We start from the raw sequence: 23,772 nt of genomic DNA on the forward strand, positions 1-23,772 counted from the left end.
TTATTATTTATGCTAAATTTGGAATGCAGCAGTCTCACCCTGTCTTCAGTGATGATAAAGCATCTTGCACCGATCTTTGGTTGAACTTCACCATATAGGCATGCATCAGTTCATAATTGTTGCGAATATTCCTCTCCGTACTGCCATTGGGAACTGTTCCAAAGCGGAAAGGTGGTGAGAAAGCATTTGGATTTTGGAACTATAAGAGGAAAGCAAGGGAGGGAGGGAGGGAGGGAGGAAGGAAAAGAAAGAAAGAAAGAAAGAAAGAAAGAAAGAAAGAGAAAGAAAGAAAGAGTCTTTCAGTAATTTATTTGAGAATCGATTAGATTGCCTGAATTTAAGCAACATTAATATTAGAAGTTATCAGTTCATAACTGAGGTCCATACATGAAAAGGCAACTCTCTTTGAAGTCTGAGGTTTATAAAATAAAGTATCGTTTTAGTGCAACTAAATGAAGAGGGGTTGTCTGCTACTTAACTACAACAACTGAATCAGAATCATGTATTTTGAGTCTTGACATCATTTATGTTGTAGTATCATATAAGTTTTCATCAATTTATATCATTTGAGTAATGATATAATGCAGATGGTATAAATTGATGCAATTGATTTCCTCCACATAATAATAATAAATTGCAGCAGAATAATAATAATAAATTGCAGCAGAAATGTATCTATTGCATGCAAAATTCATTGAGTTTTAATGTTCTGCAAGGAGACAAGTTTCTAAATTAAAAAAGCAGTACTGCACTTTAGGCATCAAAATGATTAAAATAAATCAGTGCACTTGCAAAGACATAAAAGATACTCTACCTGCAGTATATTTGGTTTCAAACTGACACAAAAAATAATTTTCAAACAGTAAAATATTTATGGGTAGGATAAAACAGTGCTTTGATTCAAGAGCGCTTCAATTGAATCATCTTGACTCACTAATCATAGCCCAGACTTGTTTCAAAGCAGCAAATCAAATTGGGTGGCTTTGCCCATTCAATGATCTGGGGGCTGTTACAGATAATGAAACTTCCTTCATTCCTATATGGAGAAAATGGTTCTGAGTGTTGGCATTGCCATATTCAATATAACATATTCAAGCAATCAATTTAATCTTTCATTAACTCGGTGCGTATAAGAGTTCTCTTGGGGTGGCAAAGTTCACCTTCCTCTAGGCTTTAATAATTTCCTTAGCCTTCAAATTCTTTAAGGCAGCTGGTCACTGTCCTAATGCACCATTACAAGTCTACGCTGATCATTTGAACATAGCCAGAAGTCAATTTTGTTTTCAATATTGCAAATATGGACTCAAGTCTGATGTTACTTGTAAATTCTACATGCTTGGTTAAGTCTCTTAAAAATTAATAAATATGTGCCAGGGTACAAATCACATGTGCTGAGTTAATTGATTTCCGCTTTAGGTTATATCGTATTCTTAAATATTCCTATTTGTTCTCTAATTATTGTGTCATATTGTGTGTAATTATGTTACTTATATTGCCTTGGAATAAAGTCTTAAGTATTCATCATATTGGTATGTTTATTGTTTTCAAATCCAAAAAAAGCTGGAGAATCAATGAGTCAAATCTGCTGAGAAGGGAATCAAGAAATACAGTACTAAATAGATTTTTATCCGTATCCGACATGGTTCACCTTGTATCCCAATGTTCTTTCTGCCCCTGATAAATACATCCTTTAGAAAACTGGATGCAATATTGCAGGTGTGGTCTTACCAAAGCATTTTAAACTGTTATTAACCCTTCATGTGATCTTGATTCTATCCCTCTGTTAATGCAGCCTAGGATTGTGGCAGCTACAGCACACTGTTGGCTCATATTTGATTGTACACTAAGGTGCCAAGATCCCTCTTGCAGTTACTATTATTGAGCCAGGCACCACCTCTTCTATACCATTCCATGCATTTTATTTTTCTTGCCTAAGTGTAGAAACTTACATTGAATTTCATTTTGTTAGATAGGGCACAGTTGTTGTTTTTTTATTTGCATTTATATCCCGCCCTTCTCCGAAGACTCAGGGCGGCTTACACAGTGTTAAGCAATAGTCTTCATCCATTTGTATATTATATACAAAGTCAACTTTTATTGCCCCCAACAATCTGGGTCCATCCTTATAAAGGATGGAAGGCTGAGTCAACCTTGGGCCTGGTGGGACTTGAACTTGCAGTAATTGCAAGCAGCTGTGTTAATAACAGACAGACTTAGTCTGTTGAGCCACCAGAGAGTTTTCAAGATCCTTCTGTATTTTGGAGTGTCAGCTATTCCTGCCAGGTTGGTGTTGTCTGTAAATTTGATGTTCCCTGTCTATCCCCTTACCTAAATCATTTATGATGATATTGAAGACTACTAGGCCTAACACAGAGTTTTGGGATACCCACTGCTACTCCTCTCCATGTAGATGCAATTCCATTAAGGATTTCATGTTGGGTGTGATTGGTCAGCCAGTTACGAATCTGTCTGATGGTGATGCTGTCTAACCAAATAGTAGATGTTGGTCTACTTTATCAAATGCCTTACTGAAGTCCAAGTAAATTATATCCACAGTATTTCACTGATCCACTAATTTGGTCACTTTGTCAGAGAATGCAATAAGATTTGTTTGGCATGGTCTGTTTTTGACAAACTCATGTTGGCTTCTGGTTATGACTTTATTTGCCTCTAGGTGTTTGCAGATTCATTGCTGGATTATCTTTTCCAGGATCTTTCCAGGTATTGATGTCAGGTTAATATATCTCTGGTTTTCTGGATCCATTTTCATTTTTATTTTTTGAAGATGGAACCACATCAGCCCTTTTCCACTCCTCTGGTAGTTCTCTGGTGCTCCCAAAACTTTGAAATATATGGTTTGATAGTTCTGAGATCATATCTGCCAGCTCCTTCAGAACCTTGGGTGTAATTCATCTGGTCCTGGTGATTTGAACTCATCTAGAGTGAGTAGGTGTTCTTACAATTTCCTTGTTCATTGGTACTAGAAAAGAGTGTGGTTTGCTCTTATTTTTATATATTAGTGGCTTGCTCTGTCAGTGTTGCCACTAGTATATAAAAATAAGAGCAAACTCTACTCTATTCTAACACTGATGCAGTTACCTACTTTGGTAATAAAATGTCTGCAAGAAAACCACCAAGCTCAGAGGAGAATCAAGGACCGCTTAGTTCAATTCTAAACTACAAATATTATATTATACTGATATGGAAGATGGCATGAAAACAACACCAAATTGAGCTCTGAGCTAGGAGCCACCAAATTAATATTAAAAGGTAGAATTATGTCAGTTTATTAAGTAAAAGTAAAAGTTCTTCAGTACTGCAGAAATATTTTGCATGGCTTAGTAGTACTTTTTGCCAATGTAGTATCAAACAAATAATCCAAGAACTGAAATGTGCTTAACAATGAAACTAGACAATATTATGTAAAAATAAAAGAATGATGGGCCAAGGCAATAAACACACAAAAAGCTTTTAGTCTGTTGAAATGGTAGATGTACATAACAACATATATTTGAACCACCCACTTTTGCTGCAGAAAATGTGGTCTGTATCTGTATTGCTAAAATTAGAACTTTCTGAAATAGATTCAAGTATATGGATTTTCATCCAAAAAGATACTGTTTTTGTGGTTACCTCAATCCCTTCTGCTGTCAGACTAAGTAAACATTTTCTACTGAAAAATATGCATCTGTAGATAACTGTGTTTTTGCACTGGTAATAATTTGATAAAAATATTAGGCTGTTCAAATCTTCAAAGGAATGCTTCAGTTCAACATAGCTTTGATTGAACCATCCCATTAAAACAACAACAAAAAAGGGAATAGTTGCAGTATTATGACAAAACCCTTGAAGAAATCCAGCTGGAACTAGACAGACCTACTGTTTTCTAAAGAGTCTACCATCTCAGCTCTCTCCGCTCCATTCTGTCAAAAAATGTAACAGCTGCAGGCACTCTGATGTTTCCTGATTATAGGCTATGGACAAACTCTTTTTATGAATCACATTTTGCATCTCAAAGCAGTGTGAATCAATTTGCCCTCAAATCAGAAATTTGAATTGAATCATGCTCCCTTTAAATCTTTAATACAAGTAAAATCAAACTGTGTGTGTGTGTGTGTGTGGCCAGTGAAATAAAAGTTTATAGTATATATTGTAGCATCTTTTTAAAGGAACAAAACTACACTAAAAGCAAATGTTATGGCAAGTCTATAAATCAGTGTAAGAGCAGTAAAATGTGGATATGCAGTGCTTGGGGCAATGGAAGAGATCAGAATGACTTACTATAGAATATCCTGGTACATTTCATTACTATATAAAGTGATACAGAGTAAGTCCCTCATCCCCAATACTCAAGGGCTATATTAGAAATAGCCTAAATTAAAGTAAAGATCTCTATATAATGATGGTGACATTGGATGGTGACATTGGGTGTCGTTCCTTCTTTCGAGAGCAGGGTCTTTGTATATATAGAATAATGACAATAAAGGTTAGTTCATCTTATTATCTTGTCTTATCAACTTATCTTGAACCAATACATTCAGTTATTCTAGAGGGAACTGTAGAATCAAATTCTTGGAGGAAAAAGCAATAATGCTTTAGCAAATTAGCAAGAACATTAGCTGAGAGAGCAATAGCTACTGTATATTAGCCATTGCATCTGTAGCTTGCAATTTACCAAATTTTACCAAATCTTAGCTCCAGCTCTGTAGTCCAATGAAAATAAAATGCAGAAAAGCATATGATGCCCAAATTCAAATGTCTTTGACTATAAGCTTGACTGTACACACGTAATAACTCTTCTTAGCAAATTTTATGTTCGTAACACTGAAGGTGCTGCCCAACTGCATTTACCAACCTATGAAACCTAAGAAATAATGAATCTAAAGAAATGTTTTACATTCACAAAAATATCTATTCTTTATATAGGATAAGAACCTCATTTCTGCTCTTGAGACTAGAGATTTCAACTAGGTATTTTGAGCATCTAATACTAGGAAATTCAATATGCTTTAGAGAGTACGGAGAAATTAGGATTGTGTAAAGTATTGGTAATCCTCATACTGCTGAATTGAACCAATTAATGGAAATCCAAAAAAAGAATTATTTTTGGAAAATTACAGTAACTGTAATTACTGAATTACTGAAAAAATATATACTGATATATTACAATATGATATATTGTAGAACATGTGCCAGCTCAATTCATGAAAGGTATTTATGAAAGGTTATGCAGAATCAGTCACCTGAGGGCACGAAAAGAAGCAATTAATGCTTTAAACACACACACACTTGCTCCCCCAGTAGAGCACCTTTACGGAGTTCTGGGTCAAAACAAACGGTAATGAGATATATTATTATTGTTGTTCACTTTTACGGTTTGATTATCTATAAGCAGGATAAATAATCTGTTATAATTGTTATTTTTCTTGATTCACTTTAGTATTTCAATTTCTTTTCTTTAATCTGTTCCCTATTTAATCTCTCCATCTATTTCCCCACAGATGTTATACATGACAAAACTGTTTATGTGGCTCTGGATCCTGTCAGGCGCAAGCCACCAGAACCGCTCATGAATAGGCCCAAGTAGATATTTTATTGTTGATCACCTATATTACAAGAAGCTCACCAGACTGTGGGCCTTCTCTTTGGAAATGGCAGATATAGACCTAAAGGTCTGACCTCAAGACAGACCTTTCCTCTCCCAAACTGACTCCAAGCTAGAATCTCTCTTTACTGCCCAAGAAAGGCCCTTTCCTTCAGTGGGTGATTCCACAACAGAGATAGAATCCTTTTTTTAAAAAAAGAACGTCCATAGTTATAACCAACATTTTGAATTTTAAAATGGCTGTTGTAATGTGGTAAATTAATAATGAGGTATATTGTGTAACCCTGAGACCACAATCTCATGATAATTGGATTGAGGATAAGAACAGAAATAATTAATCAGTTATTTTTAAAATTAAATGAAAATTCAAAATAGCAAGATTAAAGGAACTTGGCCTTATTATCGAAAATCAAATTCACAGATGAACCTTCCATATGTTCACATATGTTTACTGAAAGTAAAAATCACAACATAGCTTCGATAGTTTGCCAAGGAGATCACTATATATACATTCTCTGCATTAACCAGAATATTTAAGAATTCAGGCCGCAGCCAATTTCTATGATGGTGCTGAATTTCTAATCAGAAAAGGAGCTTGCAACCAATTTTAATTAAACTAAGCTGTCGCTTCACAAGGACGGTATTGCCTAAAGATTAAAAAGTTGGCTAGTAGTTCACACTAACAATTTCCTAGACTCAAATTCTATTCAGCCAGAATTCAGTTTTAATTCTATCACAGAAATTATTTAAAATATCCCCAAAAACCCTCCAGTAATGAAATCTACTGTGTCACAATAAATTTATCAAATCTGTAAGGCTGCCCAATACCATGAGCACATACAATATTAAAAATGCATTAAACAATACCTAACCAAAGAATTATATATGGTTGTTTGAGTTAAGTCTCACCAAACTACATCCAGACATAACGTTAATACTTGTATGCATTGTATGTTGTTTACAGAAAAAAAACACACCTGTTTTCTGTGCAATGAGTATATAATTAATAAAGGCAGCAGTCTGGGGGGTTGCCATTCAAAACATTTTTCCACATATTTAAATTCCTAGAAATAATTCTGGGAATCAACATCTGGACATAAACAACATATACTTAATTTGGCCAGCAAGCCCAAAGATGACACCAAAAGATCCAATTTAGTCCAGTCCTTTATTTGCTTGCACCTACTGGACAGAATCTTGCCAACTAAAAGTATAATTTTTTAACCTACTGTATATAGTATATACTGAGAGATTCTAGGGTGTGGTTATATTAAACCTCTTATTCCCTCCCCCATCCTGCACAGGATTGTGCAGTCTCTTAATCGGGGCTCCTCTCTGGGAAAACTCTGTGTTGCCAAAGCTCTCCCCACTGCTTTTCCAGGTGCATATTCCACCACATCATGCATCATTTAGCATGTGAATCAGCTCTGTGGCTGAAACATATAAACACAAGCCCTAGTGGGAGATGTACAAGGTTCCTCTTTGTATTTCATATTAGATATGAAAAAGCAAGTCATACATTCTCTTTACCCCTTTCTGCATGCCATGTGGAATTGATCTGATTCCAGGTGTACCACATTTTCTTGGATGTTTCCAAATTGGAAACATAATTCTACTGTATTAAAATTAGGTGAGTATTGACTTTCTCTGATTGCAGCATTCATCAACTGAAATAGAAACATCCAGTGGTGGAATAAAAGAATCCTATTGTTACCTTCTGAACTAAATCTAAAACTCAATTTAGATTTTTATTAATATCAAATGGAGTATGTGTTTTCAAACTCCTGCCATTTAGTTTTAGCTAGACATATCATTTTTGTTTCAAACACCATAATTTTATTCTTAGTTTTCAGATTATTCTTAGATCAAGTTTTAGATATTTTTAGCTTAATATTAATAATAGTATGTTAAAATACCACACACCCAAAGAAAATCATCAAAACTGGCATTTTCTTTATGATATTGTTGTTTGATTGATTCTAGTTTTATGCTGATATTTGACCAAACTGAAACTGAAATTGATCTCATTTCATGAAAGAGAAAAAGGTTAAGAAAATTATGGGAATTTGTTTTTAAACCTACATGGCACTAATCTTTTATAACCTACTACTTATACTGCGGAAAAGAAATGCATTGCTTTCGTCTCCTCCTCCTGTTACTATACTTGCTTAAGAGTCAATCTACCATGTTTTAAAATATTTCTCTTATAAGAAATTATAGGAGAATTGAATAAGGGGGAAAACACATTCTGCAACTTTATCCATATTTTTAAGCAGTTCTACTTTTAATTAAGCATTAGGAGAAAAGGCAGAATTTTTTCACACATTTTTTAACTAAAGATTCATAGCTTTACAACAAGTCAGTTGTCAGTAAGAAAGCATGAACATTAAAATGAAAAAAAGTTGAATCTGAAAATTCTGTGAAAAACTTGAAATGTAGCTCCTTATATTACTACTTCATGTACTACATGTAAATGGATAAATCACTTTGATTATCTATTAATTAAAATAGGATAGGTGAAATATCTGTTACTATGGAAAATCTCAACAAATAGTTTGTGATTCTTCCAAAGAAGTTCTTCTTTCTGTTTGAGAAAGATGCTGTTAGAGAATCACAGTCCCATAGCTCATCCTTAATAAGAAACATTTACTGCACAATTTCCATAATATGTTAATTATTATAACATAGCAATCATACTATATGTTATCATTGCTATTGTATATGCCAATTTAAGTAGAGGAAAAACAAAGGGCTTGGAGAGGGGCAGGAGGATTACCTTTCTGTCACTCAGTCCAGACACCTGGTCAACATATTCTTCTTGGATCATAAAGGCAGCCAAATTGGCAGTGTAACTGGCCAAAAAGATGACAGCAAAGAAGGCCCATACTGATACCATGATCTTGCTAGTAGTCCCTTTGGGATTCTGCACTGGCACAGAGTTGTTGAATACAAGGCCCCATAGTAGCCAGATAGCTTTACCAATAGTGAAAGATGGACCACCAGGCTCTGAAATGACCAAAATATAGTAGAAAGAGTAAGAACTAGCACAACAAATTATTCTAAGTAATGAATGAAATGTAATTTTAGCTTTATCCAATACCAGATGTCATGCTGTTGGCTAAGACTGTGATAAAGGTCAACTCTAGTTTAAATAATGCTGCATTAGTTTGCAGCATAATTTATGTACTAACAGGTTAACTCCATAGTCCTCCATAAACTTATTCTTGAATGTGAGCACAGAAATGTAATCTCAGGATTAAATATGATTTAAATTGAAATCAGCAGTTTGCTCTAGCTATACTCACTAGGCAACCATTCATACATAAATGGAGGATCTTTGTAAGTCATTCCATGTGCATGTTTAAGAGTTTGTGAGCAATCCTTGGTGCTCTCTGAGCTTGGTTGTTTTCTTGCAAACTTTCATTACCCAAACTATGTAACAATTTTGATGATGTTACCTATTTTGGGTAATGAATGTCTGCAAAAACAAACAAACAAAAAAAACCCCAAGCTCAGAGGGCACCAAGGACCCCTCATTTCAACCCTGAGTTACAAATATTCTCCTTTAAGAGCTTGTGTACTGTAACATCTACATGAATTAATACATTGCATAAAGCAGGTGCATATATTCTTGTTTACAACTCTTCTCCATCAATCGTTATCAAACTTTTGTAACCTGGTGCCTAGAAATATGCTGGATCTAAAATTCTCACAACCAACATGACTGATGGCCAAATTAACTAGAAATCTGGCTGTTGGAGGCTTGATATATCTGAGTTGCATCAGATGGGAAGGCTGAACTAACATATTTTCTCAGTTATTAAGAGACATCTTTCATACATTATTCACATTTATAAATAAAGAAAACGCATTTTGCATACACAAGATATTGTAGTTGGAATAGTTGCTTTGAGAAAAGTTGGATAGATCATTCAAAAGAAATTAGTGAACAGAAACATGAGCTTGGAGTTAAGACAGTCCAGTACACTTAGAATTTGGATTGAGAGGCTTATTGGATAACCCAGTCACTAGTATCCTAATCATTAAACCCTGGACTGTTGGGAAGATAAATGCTATTTATTATGAGTACCCAAAAGGATACAAAAAACAAAGAACAGAACAAAAATATCACTTTATTTGCTTTGTATTGATAGGCATTATTATACACCCTGAAAACCTACTAATTGCAAGCCATTCCAGCAACAATTGTTAGGCAAGGTTTTACAGTATGTACAAGTGCACATGTGCAAATATGCTATGCTACTCTTAGCACTTTTCATTGTAACACAGAGACAGATGTTTTTCACAGTATTTTTCTGAGATATTTAGAAACACTTCCATGAAGAAATATGATGTCAAAATTATACAGATTCTGTAATGACTATGGAGATATACACATACATGAAATACTCATACACATGGAAAAAATATCCTTCTTTCTTTTTTAAAAAAATTGACATGCTACATGATTTGAGTCAGCATTATCCTTTCAATGAACTACAAGATAAAAACAATGTTGTAAATTTGAAGCATATAAATTATTACTGGGATTACATTTATATGAAGGGTTTTGTGATTGGGGGAAGTGCTGGAATGTTCTCTTTGTAACTAGGCAACAACATTCTACTTTTCTTTGTTTTGTTGTCCTCAACTGTAAGTTCTGTCAAGGAAGTTGGTGGTCTTTTTGCTTACTGCTTGCTTACTAGTAAGCTATTTGACTTGAATCTTCTTATATATTCCTGAATCATTTCATATAATGATTTTTTTTTTACCAAGTCCACACAGTTTTATATTTATTCAAGGGGAAAAGAAATGGCTGTGCAAGAAAGATTTTCTTCAGTCACAGTTTTCTTCTTTCTGCATTTGTACAGAACTTAGTTGAACCAATTCCCTAATGTCTATTATCCGTACTATTAATACATGCAGCAATTTGGACTGACTTTCAATAAGAATTGAATGAATGTATCTAATGACAAATCTGTCTTCTCTATATGCAATTCAGATGAGATGTTATTATGAGAAACATTCATTTTGCATTTCATGGCTTTTTGAAAATTCAACAGTGAGGTTTTTCATCAACATTTATTTTTGCATACAAATTAATTTATAGCGGCTTGTAATTTGCATTTTTAAAATCTGAATATGCAAGTGTGGGCCATTTAAAAGAAAGAAATATTGCGAAATTGTAGACTTCAAAAAGTTTATTACATTGAAACATTATTGAAAATTGTCCATTACTTCAGAGTTACGTAGTATAGAATTCCCATGTGCTATCAGCATTTTTTAAAAAAAATAAAATAAAAGCCTGTGTGTTGAGATTGTGATTGTAGAAGCATGACTAGGATTCTGAATGCATATTTATCTTTAAAAACAAATAATCACACTATGGTCTACCTTGCTGCTAAAGCTATTATCAGCTGCTGATAATAAGTGTTTCATGACCAATTGCCAGCTACGGATTGCTTGTTTTTATGGATTTCCCACACCTTCATTTGTTAGCTTATTGTGTTCCACTTCTACCTTAATATGCACAAATTTCAATATGGACAAAAAGTTAAATTTAAGATTTGGAATATATTTTCTCACAACATAGCATATTTATGCAACTACCTTCCTTCAAAAATAAATATTTATAAACATTTTATCACAAAAAATAAACAAGTTAGCATCAGGTTTTTGATACGCTTATTTGCTTTTGCCATAACTTCAGTGCAACATTTAGAGAAATTCAAAATCTAAAGGATAACATTATTTCAGTGAGCACATTATGTAAGGAATGCAGTCCAAATATGGGTTTTTTTGGAATGCGCAGAGAATAGATTCCTCAAAAATTTTACTATATAGGATTACAAGGGAATGGATGGAAGTTTCACAGAATCTTCAAACATATTATTTTGAAATCACCCACTAAACCATTGCTGGAGCAGAAAGTTTGTAGAGATTCTCAGTCATCCAGGTCATGGTTGTACCAAAGGTGCTTTTTCAAGAGGCAACTGGACTTCCTTGTTTTCCATTCTTCCATTCCCCACTATCCTGTCAGAGCTGAAGAAGCTTCTTGGATGAGAAGCGAAACGTCACCAAAATAAAAAACAAGAAGGTCCACTTTTGGGACATTGCTGGAGCAATTAATTCTGAGGAAATTGTACAAACATTTACCTAATTACAACCTAAAAATAAATGGAAATTAGTAATTATATTAAGAATAGAATATTTATAATATGATATTATCATCATCATTTTAGCCATTGTCTATCCACTGCAGGATGAAGACCCCTTCCGCATGTTTCCAACCATTACGGTCCTGAGCTTTCTTTTACCAATTGGGCCAGCAATGACATTGATCTATCTTGTTTTAGGTCACTTTGGTGGATTCTTTTTATCAAGTGGGATCCATTCTATGGCTTGGTCCATCTGCCATCAGTTCTTCTTGCTATGTGACCAGTCCATTTCCATTTCAATTCTTTTACTCTCTTGATACTTTTGTTTGTTCTCTAATCCATGTGCAGATCTTTCTGTCTTGTCTTATAATGCCGAACATGTATTTTTCCATGTGCCTCTTATAATTTTTGTATCAATTTTGAGGTTAGTGTCCATGTTTCACTGGCATATGTTAGAGCAGGTAGCACACACTGATCGCAAGCTTTTCTCTTCAGGCAAAGGGGGAGGTTGTTCTTGAAAATTATGTTTAGCTTGCTGAATGCCTGCCAACCACATTTAACATGGTGTTCAATTTTCTTTATTGTATCATCTTCCATTGAGATCCGTTGGCCAAGGTATATGTAGTGGTCTACTATGTCTTGTTCTTTTCCAGATGTAAATTATTTTCTTTCTTTACTGAATTTATTAAACATAACCTGGCTCTTTTTCTGGGTTATTTTTAAGCCATATGGTTCTCCTGCTTCATGCAGCTCCTATATGTGTCTTTGTAGTTCTTCTGGGTCTTGTGAGAAGAGAATAATATCATCTGCAAAACTTAGGTGATTTAAATAGGTGTCATTGATTTTTGTTCTATCTTTTGCCCAATCTAGTGTGCATAATACTTCTCAAGGCAGGCTGAGAAAAGGATAGGTAATATTTTATCACCTTGTTGTACACCTTGTTCTATGTTGATTTCCACTTCAAAATCATTAAAGCAAATTGTCGCCATTGTTTTTTTATATATTGATTGTAGTAAGTTTATATAAGCAGTGTCTATGCCTTGGTTGAGCAATGCATTAATTATTGCTTGCTGGAATACTGAGTCAAATGCCTTTTCGTAGTCAATGAAAGCCATGCACAGAGGCATAGTGTACTTGCTGTGCCTTTCAATGCCTTGCTGAACAACCTGGACGTGATCCATTGGGCTGTAGTGACAATATTATATAGACACTTATATAACACAAGAATAATCTTAAACATATTAATTTCTATCAAGAAATACACAGCATCATATTAACATATCCTTCATATCTACAAAAGTCTTATTCAAAGCAGTTTTCTCACAAAAATAATTACATTACCAATTCCGTTATAGGGAGGGCGTCATTTAACCAAAATATGTTATCATTGTTTACTTATTCAATCTGCTATCTATCCTCCACATTATTGATTCCTTGTGTATATTGTGTTGTCATCGGGGTGAAATCTAATCTTTTTTGCTACTGGTTATGTGGGCGTGGCTTGGTGGGAGTGGCTTGGTGGTCATGTGACTGGGTGGGCGTGGCCAACTTGACGTCACTCACATCACTCACTGTTAAGAGCCAGGAGCTGCACATTCTGACACAAAAGCACATTCTGTCTTTCTGAAGCCCCCAACGCTTTAAGTTTCCCTCTTGCTTCACTGTCCAAGTGAACCTTGGAGCCTTCTCTTGTCCTGCTCTTCATCCCAGTGGGCCACACATCCCCCACGCCAATCCTCCATACAAACCACCCACCCCATTTCTGCAAAGGCAGAGCCTCCCCCTTGCAGGGTGATCCAAAGAGGGGAGGGGGATGCTGCAGAAAAAGCTACCTCCTCCTCCAGCCAAACCTGCCCAGCTGTGCATGCCCTTTCCTCAAATGGGCTGTGCATGGGGCCCTTGGATAGAGAGCGAACAAGAGAGCTCGCCAACCTCTGTTTTTGTATATGTGTGTGTGTGTGTGGGAGGGAGGGAGGGAGGGAGGGAGCGATCTGAAGCCGAGGCACCCAAACTTCTGGCAACAGCGGGGGCAGCTTCTGAGCAGCCCTGAGTCAGCCAGCTCCACCTGACCTACTTCCTGAATCTCGCTGTTCTCCTCGCCCTCCCCCAATCAACGGCAGGCTCTGCGGGCAACAGGGCATCTCATTTTTCCCACGGCATAGTGTACGCTTGCTACCTCTGCTTGTCTGCTTGCAAGCGATGATCTTCTCTGCTTTTCTCGGGATACTGGTGGATACATCATGGATGCATAGCTTGTTGGGGCTGAGCAGAGAAGCCGCTGCTTGAGTGGGGTGGGGGGACGAGTAAGCTGCTAGCTCCTTCCCCACAGCCCTGCCATGCTTACCTGCCTTCCATGATGCCTTCTCGGCATCCCGGTGGCCAGCTTGCAAAGACAGGCAAGCGGAAGCCCACGTGGAAGGCAGGCAAGCTTTGGGGAAGGGAGTAAGCTGCTAGCTCCTTCCCCGCAGCCCTGCCATGCTTCCCTGCCTTCCACGTGGGCTTCCGCTTACCAGCCTTCACAAGCAGGCCACCAGGACGCCCGGAAGGCAGTGTGGAAGGCAGGCAAGCATGGCAGGACTGCAGATCATGGACTGGTTTGGGGGCATGGCCAGCCAGCCATTGCTCCGAGTTCAGCAAATCAGCCCCAATCTCCGCTACCTATTCACCTGAGCCAGTCTGAACCAGGAACATTTCACCCCTGGTATACATACCACTATGTGTACATTAATGTGTACAGTTCTACATACATCCTTTTAGATATGTATACTGGTCACACACACACACACAATCCACCACACCTCTAACATTGCTTTATTTTAGGATTTGGCTAAAATTCTATTACAACTGTCTTTTTTTTTTCAAGATGTAGAAAGGTGGTGACATAAACCTGCTTATGGCAAACTCGACAAGCATCTGAAAAGATGTTCCAGAAACATTCCTTTCCTTTCTAAATATGTTAGCACTATTGTCCTAGAGATAAAACAGAACATACTAAGGACCATTTAACAGTTTAGAGAAGCCACCGTAGCACCCACTTCTGTTCATCTGATCTAGTATCTGTCTTAGTTCTCTAATCATAAATCAACTGGTCAGCCCTGCTCTCTTCGTTTTTACTTCTCCCCTTCCCCACTATTACAGAGTTTTCATAAATTTCTGGTTTTTCATCTTTTGAATTTATTTCATTCCATTCCTGCATCAGTTTGAAAATACATGGAAAAATTAGCAGAAGCAAGGCAAGGAAATTCATAAAAGCTTTCAAATATCCATCTAGTAATTAGGGATACAAATAATACGCATAACAAAACAGGAAAATATTATATACTTGTTAGCATCTCCAACTAAATTAATACTTCAATTTGACAATAATAACTTTACTTTAGAAACATTGTAAACATATGCAAAAGATTTGGCTTCAAGTTTCTAATCTTGTTAGAAATGAACATTTCAGTATCTTGTGCTGCAGAGCTGCTTTATCATCCAAAGAGATCCATTCAGATTTGCTGCTGTTTGTGGACTTGCTATTCTTTTTTTTTTTCTTTAGGCATGCAGGAAAAGGTCTGTACATGGCTGATTCCTGGAGAATATCTATTTATGTGGTCAGTAGAGTTGACACAAACCATGGTTGACATGTATATCAATGGAGAAGAAGTATCTTTCTGTCCAATATGGATTATAAAGATTGCATGATAAAAGATGTGTCTCCTTACCTCTGCCATCAGCCAGACACCGATTGTATCCCACAGGGCTGAAGTACTCAAAGACGAAGACAGCCACCGCAGAGATTATAAGCAGCATTACAAACATCATCACCCACACATCAGCACTGAATGGCTCTGGACAGAAAAGGACAGGTAATTATTTCACAGGAACCTTTCCAGCATACTTCAGAGTGCAAACTACTAGACATCTAATTATATCTTCTGAAATAGCTTGACTAAACTTATAGATAGATCTTATATATCATTTAAAATGTTGGGAACCAAACCTCACAGTGACTAAACAATATTGAGTTGGTCTTCTTATATTTCTGTTACATTATGCAATGGTGGTGAATATCTGTAGTTCAGGTGTAGGATCAGGGTGAAGATTCATTCTCTGAACTTGTGGGTTGGTTTCCAAACATTTTGTTATCAGGCTAGGTAACATCTTCAATGGAGTTTAGTGCCCTAGGAAAGAGTTGGCGAACCTATGGCACGCGTGCTGGAAGCGGCACAAGGAAAATGTGCACCCTCACTGGCTCCTCGTCGCATTCCTGTGCTCAAATGCGCACCAGTCAGCTGGCTGTCATGCGCGCGTGATGTCGGCGGACCGCGCATGCGCAAGGTGGCATGCATGCCAGAGGTTTGCCAACACACATGTGCAATGGACTGCCGCACTTCTGGGGTCGCCAGCACTGCGTGCGCGACGGCCAGCTGGCCGGCGCGCGTTTGAGCACAGGAACACGATGGGAGCCGGTGAGGCTGTGCATTTGCCGCAGGACAGTTTCGCATGCCATTTCCGGCACGCAGGTTCGCCAACACTGCCCTAGGATGTTACCTAGCCTGGTAACAAAACATTCAGAAACGGACCCACAAGCTTGAGAACGAACCTCCACCCTCATCTGTTACATTATTCTAGAACTCCTAGTTATGGGATCCTGGAGCACAGGAAAACTGCAAGAAGACTGGAAAAGAGCTGATGTAGTTCCCATTTTCAAAAAAGGGAAAAAAAGAGATCCAGAAAATTACAGACCTATCAGCCTGACCTCAATACCAGGGAAGATTCTGGAAAAGATAATCAAGCAATGAATCACCGAACACTTAGAAGCAAACAAAGTAATAACCAAAAGCCAACATGGGTTTGTCAAAAACAGACCATGACAAACTAATCTTACTGCATTCTTTGACAAAGTGACAAAATTAGTGGACCAGAGGAATACTGTCAATATAATTTACCTGGACTTCAGTAAAGCATTTGATAAAGTAGACCATAAGCTACTACTAGATAAAGTAGAAAAATGTAGGTTAGACAGCATCACCACCAGATGGATTTGCAACTGGCTGACCAACTGCACTCAATGTGTAGTCCTCAATGGAACTGCATCTACATGGAGGGAAGTATGCAGTGGAGTACCCCAAGGCTCTGTTTTAGGCCTTGTACTCTTCAACTTCTTCATCAATGACTTAGACAAGGGGATAGATGGGGAACTCATCAAATTTGCAGATGACACCAAGCTGGCAGGAGTAGCCAACACTTCAGAAGATAGGCTCAAGATACAGAAGGATCTTGACAGACTTGAACATTGGGCGCTATCTAACAAAATGAAATTCAACAGTGAAAAAAATAATGTTCCACATTTAGGCAAGAAAAACAAAATGCACAGGTACCGTATATGTGGTACCTTGCTTAATAGTAGTAACTGTGAGAGGGATCTTGGAGTCCTAGTGGACAACCATTTAGATATGAGCCAGCAGTGTGCAGCAGTTGCCAAAAAAGCCAGCACAGTTCTAGGCTACATAGACAGAGGGATAGAGTCAAGGTCACTTGAAGTGTTAATGCCTTAATAAGGCCACACTTGGAATACTGCATTCAGTTTTGGTTGCCACGATGTGTTCTGTCCCCTCCCGGCCTCAGCCACACAAGCTGGCTAAACGAGCCAGTAATTGAGTTCACGGCTGCTATCAGTCCTGGCAGGGAATCTGCAGCTGCCTGCCAAAGTCTCCCTTTTATCTTGGGGTTGCCAAGCAACCAGGAAGTCAGCAGTCCAGGATGAATGTTCAGCTCACTTCTCCCCGAGTCAAATAGTTCAGCTTAATTTTTGCTCATCACGGAGCAGAAAATATTTTTATATTCTGTGGGGTGTGGCTCCATGACTCAGCACTTCCTAGGCCTGCCCTACCCCTGCTTCTGTTGTTCCCGCCTCTCCTGCCTACGAAACCTAGGGTCCAGTCAGGCCTGATTGCCATCAGCTGGGACTGGAGGCGTGGCCTGGAGGGGAAGAGTCAGGGGACAGAAGCCTCGTTATGGCCTGCCTCTGCCTCTGGCTCCTGGAGCTGAGCCAGGGAAGCCGGTGCTCCAGAGGTAAGTCCTGATGGCCCTTCCCCCTCACTTTCCAAGTCACTTTCTGGCAGGGGGCCCGGCTCGGGGGGCGCAGACACAACATGATGTAAAAAAGATGTGGAGACTCTAGAAAGAGTGCAGAAAAGAGCAACAAAGATGATTAGGGGACTGGAGGCTAAAACATATGAAGAACAGTTGCAGGAACTGGGTATGTCTAGTTTAATGAAAAGAAGGACTAGGGGAGACATGATAGCAGTGTTCTAATATCTCAGCGTTTGCCAGAAAGAAGAGGGAGTCAAATTATTCTCCAAAGCACCTGAGGATAGAACAAGAAGCAATGGGTGGAAACTAATCAAGGAGAGAAGCAATCTAGAACTAAGAAGAATTTTCCTGACAGAACAATTAATCAGTGGAACAACTTGCCTGCAGAAGTTGTGAATGCTCCAACACTGGAAATTTTTAAGAAGATATTTAATAACCATTTGACTGAAGTGGTGTAGAGTTTCCTGTCTAAGCAGGGGGTTGGACTAAAAGACCTCCAAGGTCCCTTCCAACTATTCTATTCTATTCTATTCTATTCTATTCTATTCTATTCTATTCTATTCTATTCTATTCTATTCTATTCTATTCATGGTACCGAAGCCCATTAAGCTATATTTTAGCATATATACATTTAGTATCACCTGTATGTTTTCAATTATTTCTTCCCCGTAAGAATTTGAAGTTGGCTTTTATAAAAATGAATGCTAAAATGTATAGGAAGCTAAAGTATCCACTCAGTATTACATTCTGCCATCTGACTTTCCCAAACTGTAGCATTCTTGGCATCCTGCCTGAACATTGCATTAATCATAAAGATCTACTCAATCACAGGGTTGTCTGGTTTTTTTTCTTCCAACCTCCAATTTTGTGTCTTTAACAAAATTAAATGCAGACGTAGACAAAGGATCCAAAGAAACATAAGCACAAGTAAAAGTCTGCGAAACATAGAGGAATATATCTTATTGATAATGTTAGCAGTTTTCAATGTCATTAATCACACTAGCATTCTGAATTTGCCATTCTGGTTGGGTCTGGGAACATATGTGTGACACTACTCCTACATACTAAAAAGTTTTTTTTCTTGCTTGCTTTTGGTTTATAGATTTGGAGTAAGTCACTGGATTTCTCACAATAAATAGCTTGATATATAATTATATTTCCCTTTCTATCTAATCCCTAGAAGGCAGCAGAACTTTTAAATCAATATTTGGGAAATTGGGATAGGTGAAATGTTAAAACACTGAAACTTTTATCAAGATAAAACTGAAATATTGATCAATAGAAAAGTCTACCAATGATTAATGATGTGACCTATTTTGAACCAAATAGCTCTGTTTCCAAAGAATAAGCTTCAGAGTATCAGGATGTTGTTAGATTTGGATTGAATTCTAGTTGGTCCAGTAGAAAGCAGTAAATGAAAGCATCTTTGATTAGATTTAGTTAGTGAAGGAAATGCACCATTTTTTATAGAAAAAAATATAATGATCTATTGTCATACATATGTAAGATATATGACAACAGATTATTAATAATATATATCAATATTGATATGTGTGTGTGTATGAATATATATGAAGAGAGAGAGAGAGAGAGAGATGTAGATAGATAATAGAGAGAGAGAGAGACAGATACAGATACAGATATAATTTGATATGTCTACCCCTTTGTGCAAAATTATTACAAAGATTGAGAATATAAGGAACCTGGTCTTAATATAGCCCTAAACCTTACCTTAAAAAAAATTCTAAATATCTATGACTAGAAAATTCTATCTCATCAATAAATGTCAAGTGTGACTTCTGGCAATCAAAGAATGGCCCATCTTTGCTCTATTTGAATGTGATGTTCTGCTTTTGAAAGAGTGCTTGGAATGCTGTTGTCACTGTTAACAGGCCTCTTATATTAGAAATTGTGATTTCATGGCTGTTCATGATCCTTCTAATGTATTTCCAAATTAAGTTCAATACTTCTAGAGTATTTCCAAATTAAGTTCAATGTACTGGTTATGATATTTAAGTTCTGAGTATTTTGAGGACTGAATATTCAAAATACCATATTCTATTGTTTATGTGCTGAAACTTGCAGAGTGAATTCTACTTTAAATCCCACCATTGTCTAATGTATAGTGACAACTGCTTAGGATAAGGCTTTCAGTTTGGGTGTATCTCGATTCTGGAGTTCCTATCACCAGGGGGATAGCTTAGGGTTTTTCCATGCATAATTCCAAAGTCCAACAAAGATTGACATAATTAATAGACCCTTTATAATACTATAATATGCAACATTTGTAGGAATTATCTAAATTATTTTGGTGTTATATTTACTCTTATTTATTTAAGAGACTTGCATGCTGCTGAATTCCCAAAGACAGTTGAAAAACTTTTTTTTTTTTTAAAAATTATTACTATATCATTGTGTTTTGCTCTGAGGGCTTTGCCAAAATGGGTTTTATAAATCCCCAGAAATAAATCCTGCATTTCTTTACATACAAGACAAAGTAATATTTCTGCATGGGATATTTCTGAGGCTAGCATCAAAACAGTTAGAAATCTTACTGTAACAAGCATTACCAGGCTTAAGGAAGTACAGATAAAAGAAAAACTGAAAACATTTATTTGAATATAATTATTCATATCTGGTTTGAGAATCAGGTGCTTGTATTTCTAAGTTAATTTCTGATTCTCTTATCGGGTGCTGTTTCCTGAATTTAGCTCAAGCTAGAACTTCAACAAATCCAAGACTGCATATAAATGGATGCTTGTTTATTTAATCAGAAAAAGAGCTGCTGACATGTTTTTCTCTGCAAGTTGCCTCCGAAGAATGCTTTACCTAAAAAGGCAGAAGGTGAGACAGTCCCATTGCTTCGTGACACCATTACACTGATTCCTGTCTCAATGAAGGGAACAGAAAAATCTACCACTTCCGAACGCTCTGCATTTATGGTGAGGGATCCCACAGCCATGTAGGCCCGTTTGGCAACCACCTAGGATGAGGGGAAAGAACAAATGTTATTTTTGACATGCAGGCTGCATCTTTTCTGTTCTTCATCACTTCCCTGCTTCCCTTAATAGTAGAATAAGGGACTGAAAATTCTTTAAGAATAATGGAAAATTTTAAAATATATAATACCAATATTCATGACAGTAAGTTGAGTTTGTAAGCACATATGAAACCCAATGGATAGACACATATTAATCAGTATTTATGGCCTAGATAAATATAAAGTATGCAATAAAATAAGTTTCTGATTTAAACCATGATTTTACTGACAAGAGAGAGAATGCAAGGGAAAAAGTGACAATATATTCCGAGGAATGAAAATTAAAAGATATCGAATGAGAAATATCTCATTATATTAGAGTTAGTCAATGTAATATAGCAACTAATAGGACCAGGGAGATCAAAATTCAGGTCCACTTCAACCTTAGAAGCTCACTTAACCAGGGACTTTCTCTCCATTCAACCTAACACACAACAGAGGAACAACTTGGAGGATGGAGTGTTGCATATGCTACCTTGAGCACTTGAAGGAAAGGGGGTATATAAATTTAACAAAACAAAACAAAAAAATGGAATCAAAGGAAAGTATGTAGTTCAAGAATTAATGTACATATTGAAACATTCTTTTATTTGCAGTTTTCCTTTTTTAACTTTTTACAATTGTGTAAAGCAGGGATGGAAATCTGTGGACTTCCAGATTTTGTTGAATTGTCACCAGCCCTAGCCAAGTATGGGCACGATAAAACTAAATTGCAGTTCAGTGATGTGTGTGTGTGTTATGTGTTTGTGTGTGTGCATGTGCACTCAGTTTTGTGAAAACCTTGTGATGAGATGAAACTTCAGTCTGTCTTGGCTTACCTCACCAATCATTCCATTCCATGTTCCATTGACCTTCTTTCCATGTTTACCATTGGTTACCAAATAAAGATCATAGGTGAACTTCACAAACTTGGAAATTTTTTTAAGAATATCGATACAAAACCCTTTGCAACATTTCTTGATATAGGCAGTCTCTTCATCTGTTTTGTTTCTAGACAAAGACAAGAAGATATATTTTTACAGAATAAACAAGTAGACATTGGTTGGCATCCTGTTGTATTAAAACTTTTTAAAACCCATTATTTTGATGAACACCATATAATTTTTAAAAGCATTCTGCTCTTGATTCTAAACTGAAATCTAAATCTAGCTTTCAAAGATAGCAGAAACTGAACAACTTTAGTAAAATATTGAAAAAACAAATATGATTTTCTTTAAGCAAAAGCACAAAATTCTTGCCAAAATGTGATTGAGAATTGAATATTTAATTTACTTAAAGAACTATCTCAAAATTTACAAATGAACATGCATAGTAAGCAGACACAGAACTTTTAAGAGATAAGAGGTTGGATAGGATTTCCTCCATTCCTTTATAGGACTTCAACTTTCCCCTGATTTCCAAATATTGGTAGATCAGCTTCGGAAGAAAAGAGATAAGGGGGAAAAAACTATGTAAGAGAAAAAAAATCAAAGGGTTTTATGAATTCACAGATGGCCATCAAAGATATTCTAATGGAGTGTCTTTCTGGGAACAATAAAGAATTATCTCTTTCTTACTGATACTGGACAATAACCAGTTCTTCTTCACTGGGATCCATATAAATTACAAAAGTAAGTGAGTAACAAGTTACCTGATGATGGGAAGTAATGATTGGCGAGCCAGTGAAGGTATGCATGCTCTTCTAAAATCTACATAATATTGCACTGAAAATCAAGCCTCTAATACTTAATAAAAGTGGAAGAGTACACTAAAACAACTTGAAATGTATCAGGCCATAGCAGAACTGTGGACAGTGCACATTGAGTGAAAGCTGATGCTTCTGAATACAGGAACCTGATAGCATAGCATAGCATAGCATAGCATAGCATAGCATAGCATAGCATAGCATAGCATAGCATAGCATAGCGTGACGTGACGTGGCATGGCATGGCATGTGGCGTGGCGTGGCATGGCATAGCATAGCATAGCATGATCAGAATCATAGCCTATTTGGAAAACTATTGCATCAATAATGACAATTCCTGCCTTGAGCTATCATAGAAATAGATGTGGATTCTACAGAACAAACATATTTAAGATAAAATGCAATGGAGGGGCTTGTCTGAGATGGACGTTCACATTATGTTATTGGCCCAGGGTCAGGGCCCCTTTATCTAACCATTGCCTTTTGTAGTATTTCTTCCTCCTGCCTTCAAAGCCATTCCCTCTTTTCTCTACATTTATCAACATCAGGGTGGAGGAGGGTTCAAAAGGAGACAAAAATGAGAGGGAATCAGTTATCAAACCTGATAATCCCACCTTAAGTATCATACAGCTAAATCAGGAGTAAAATAACACAAATGCCAGATAAGTAAGTAAGTAAGTTAAGTAAATAAATAAATAAATAAAAAATACTGCATAGCAGAGTTGATTCAAGAAACACTTTGGATATTTTGGAAATGCTATCCCTATGATGACGAAAAGAGAACTGAGCAATAGGTGGAAGCCAAAGGCAGCGATATATAAGGAAAAAAGTTGGTTCCTTTCCAGACTCTGGAAAAATAAGCAGCACACAAACAAAATAAATTAATTAAAACATAGTCCTAGAAAATTCCATATTAAAATATCATGCAAGGATATTTGTGTAATGAAATTAGATTTATTCTGACACTCAGAACGAAGTAAAATTTCACTTAAAAATTCTTAAAAAGTAAAAATTCCCAGTTTTTCTATAGCTGATTTTGCATTCCTTGATATAATACCATACTATTTGAATTAAGGCTGGCTCTGACCCTGCTGGACTTTCAGAAAACCCTTAAGACCTGGCTATTTTTCCAGGCATGAGGGCTGGGAGAGCAGGAGAGCCCAAGAAATGTGGTTTTATTAATTTCCTTGGTTGCCATTTTATG

The 23,772-nt window shown here is 36.8% G+C and overlaps 1 protein-coding gene across 1 annotated transcript in view; it reads right to left on the reverse strand.

The window, feature by feature from the left end:
- The window catches only part of GRIN2B (glutamate ionotropic receptor NMDA type subunit 2B), a 268,549-nt gene that overhangs the window by 14,318 nt on the left and 230,459 nt on the right, over positions 1 to 23,772 (reverse strand). Inside the window, exons 5-9 of the mRNA XM_058191227.1 lie at positions 21,703 to 21,874; positions 20,674 to 20,827; positions 15,471 to 15,596; positions 8,382 to 8,611; positions 39 to 199 (exon numbers count right to left, since the gene is read on the reverse strand). Of these exons, the coding sequence (XP_058047210.1) occupies positions 39 to 199; positions 8,382 to 8,611; positions 15,471 to 15,596; positions 20,674 to 20,827; positions 21,703 to 21,874 (843 nt within the window). The remainder of the gene's footprint in view (positions 1 to 38; positions 200 to 8,381; positions 8,612 to 15,470; positions 15,597 to 20,673; positions 20,828 to 21,702; positions 21,875 to 23,772) is intronic.

The sequence above is a fragment of the Ahaetulla prasina genome, chromosome 7, assembly GCF_028640845.1.
Source record: "Ahaetulla prasina isolate Xishuangbanna chromosome 7, ASM2864084v1, whole genome shotgun sequence".
NCBI lineage: Eukaryota > Metazoa > Chordata > Lepidosauria > Squamata > Colubridae > Ahaetulla > Ahaetulla prasina.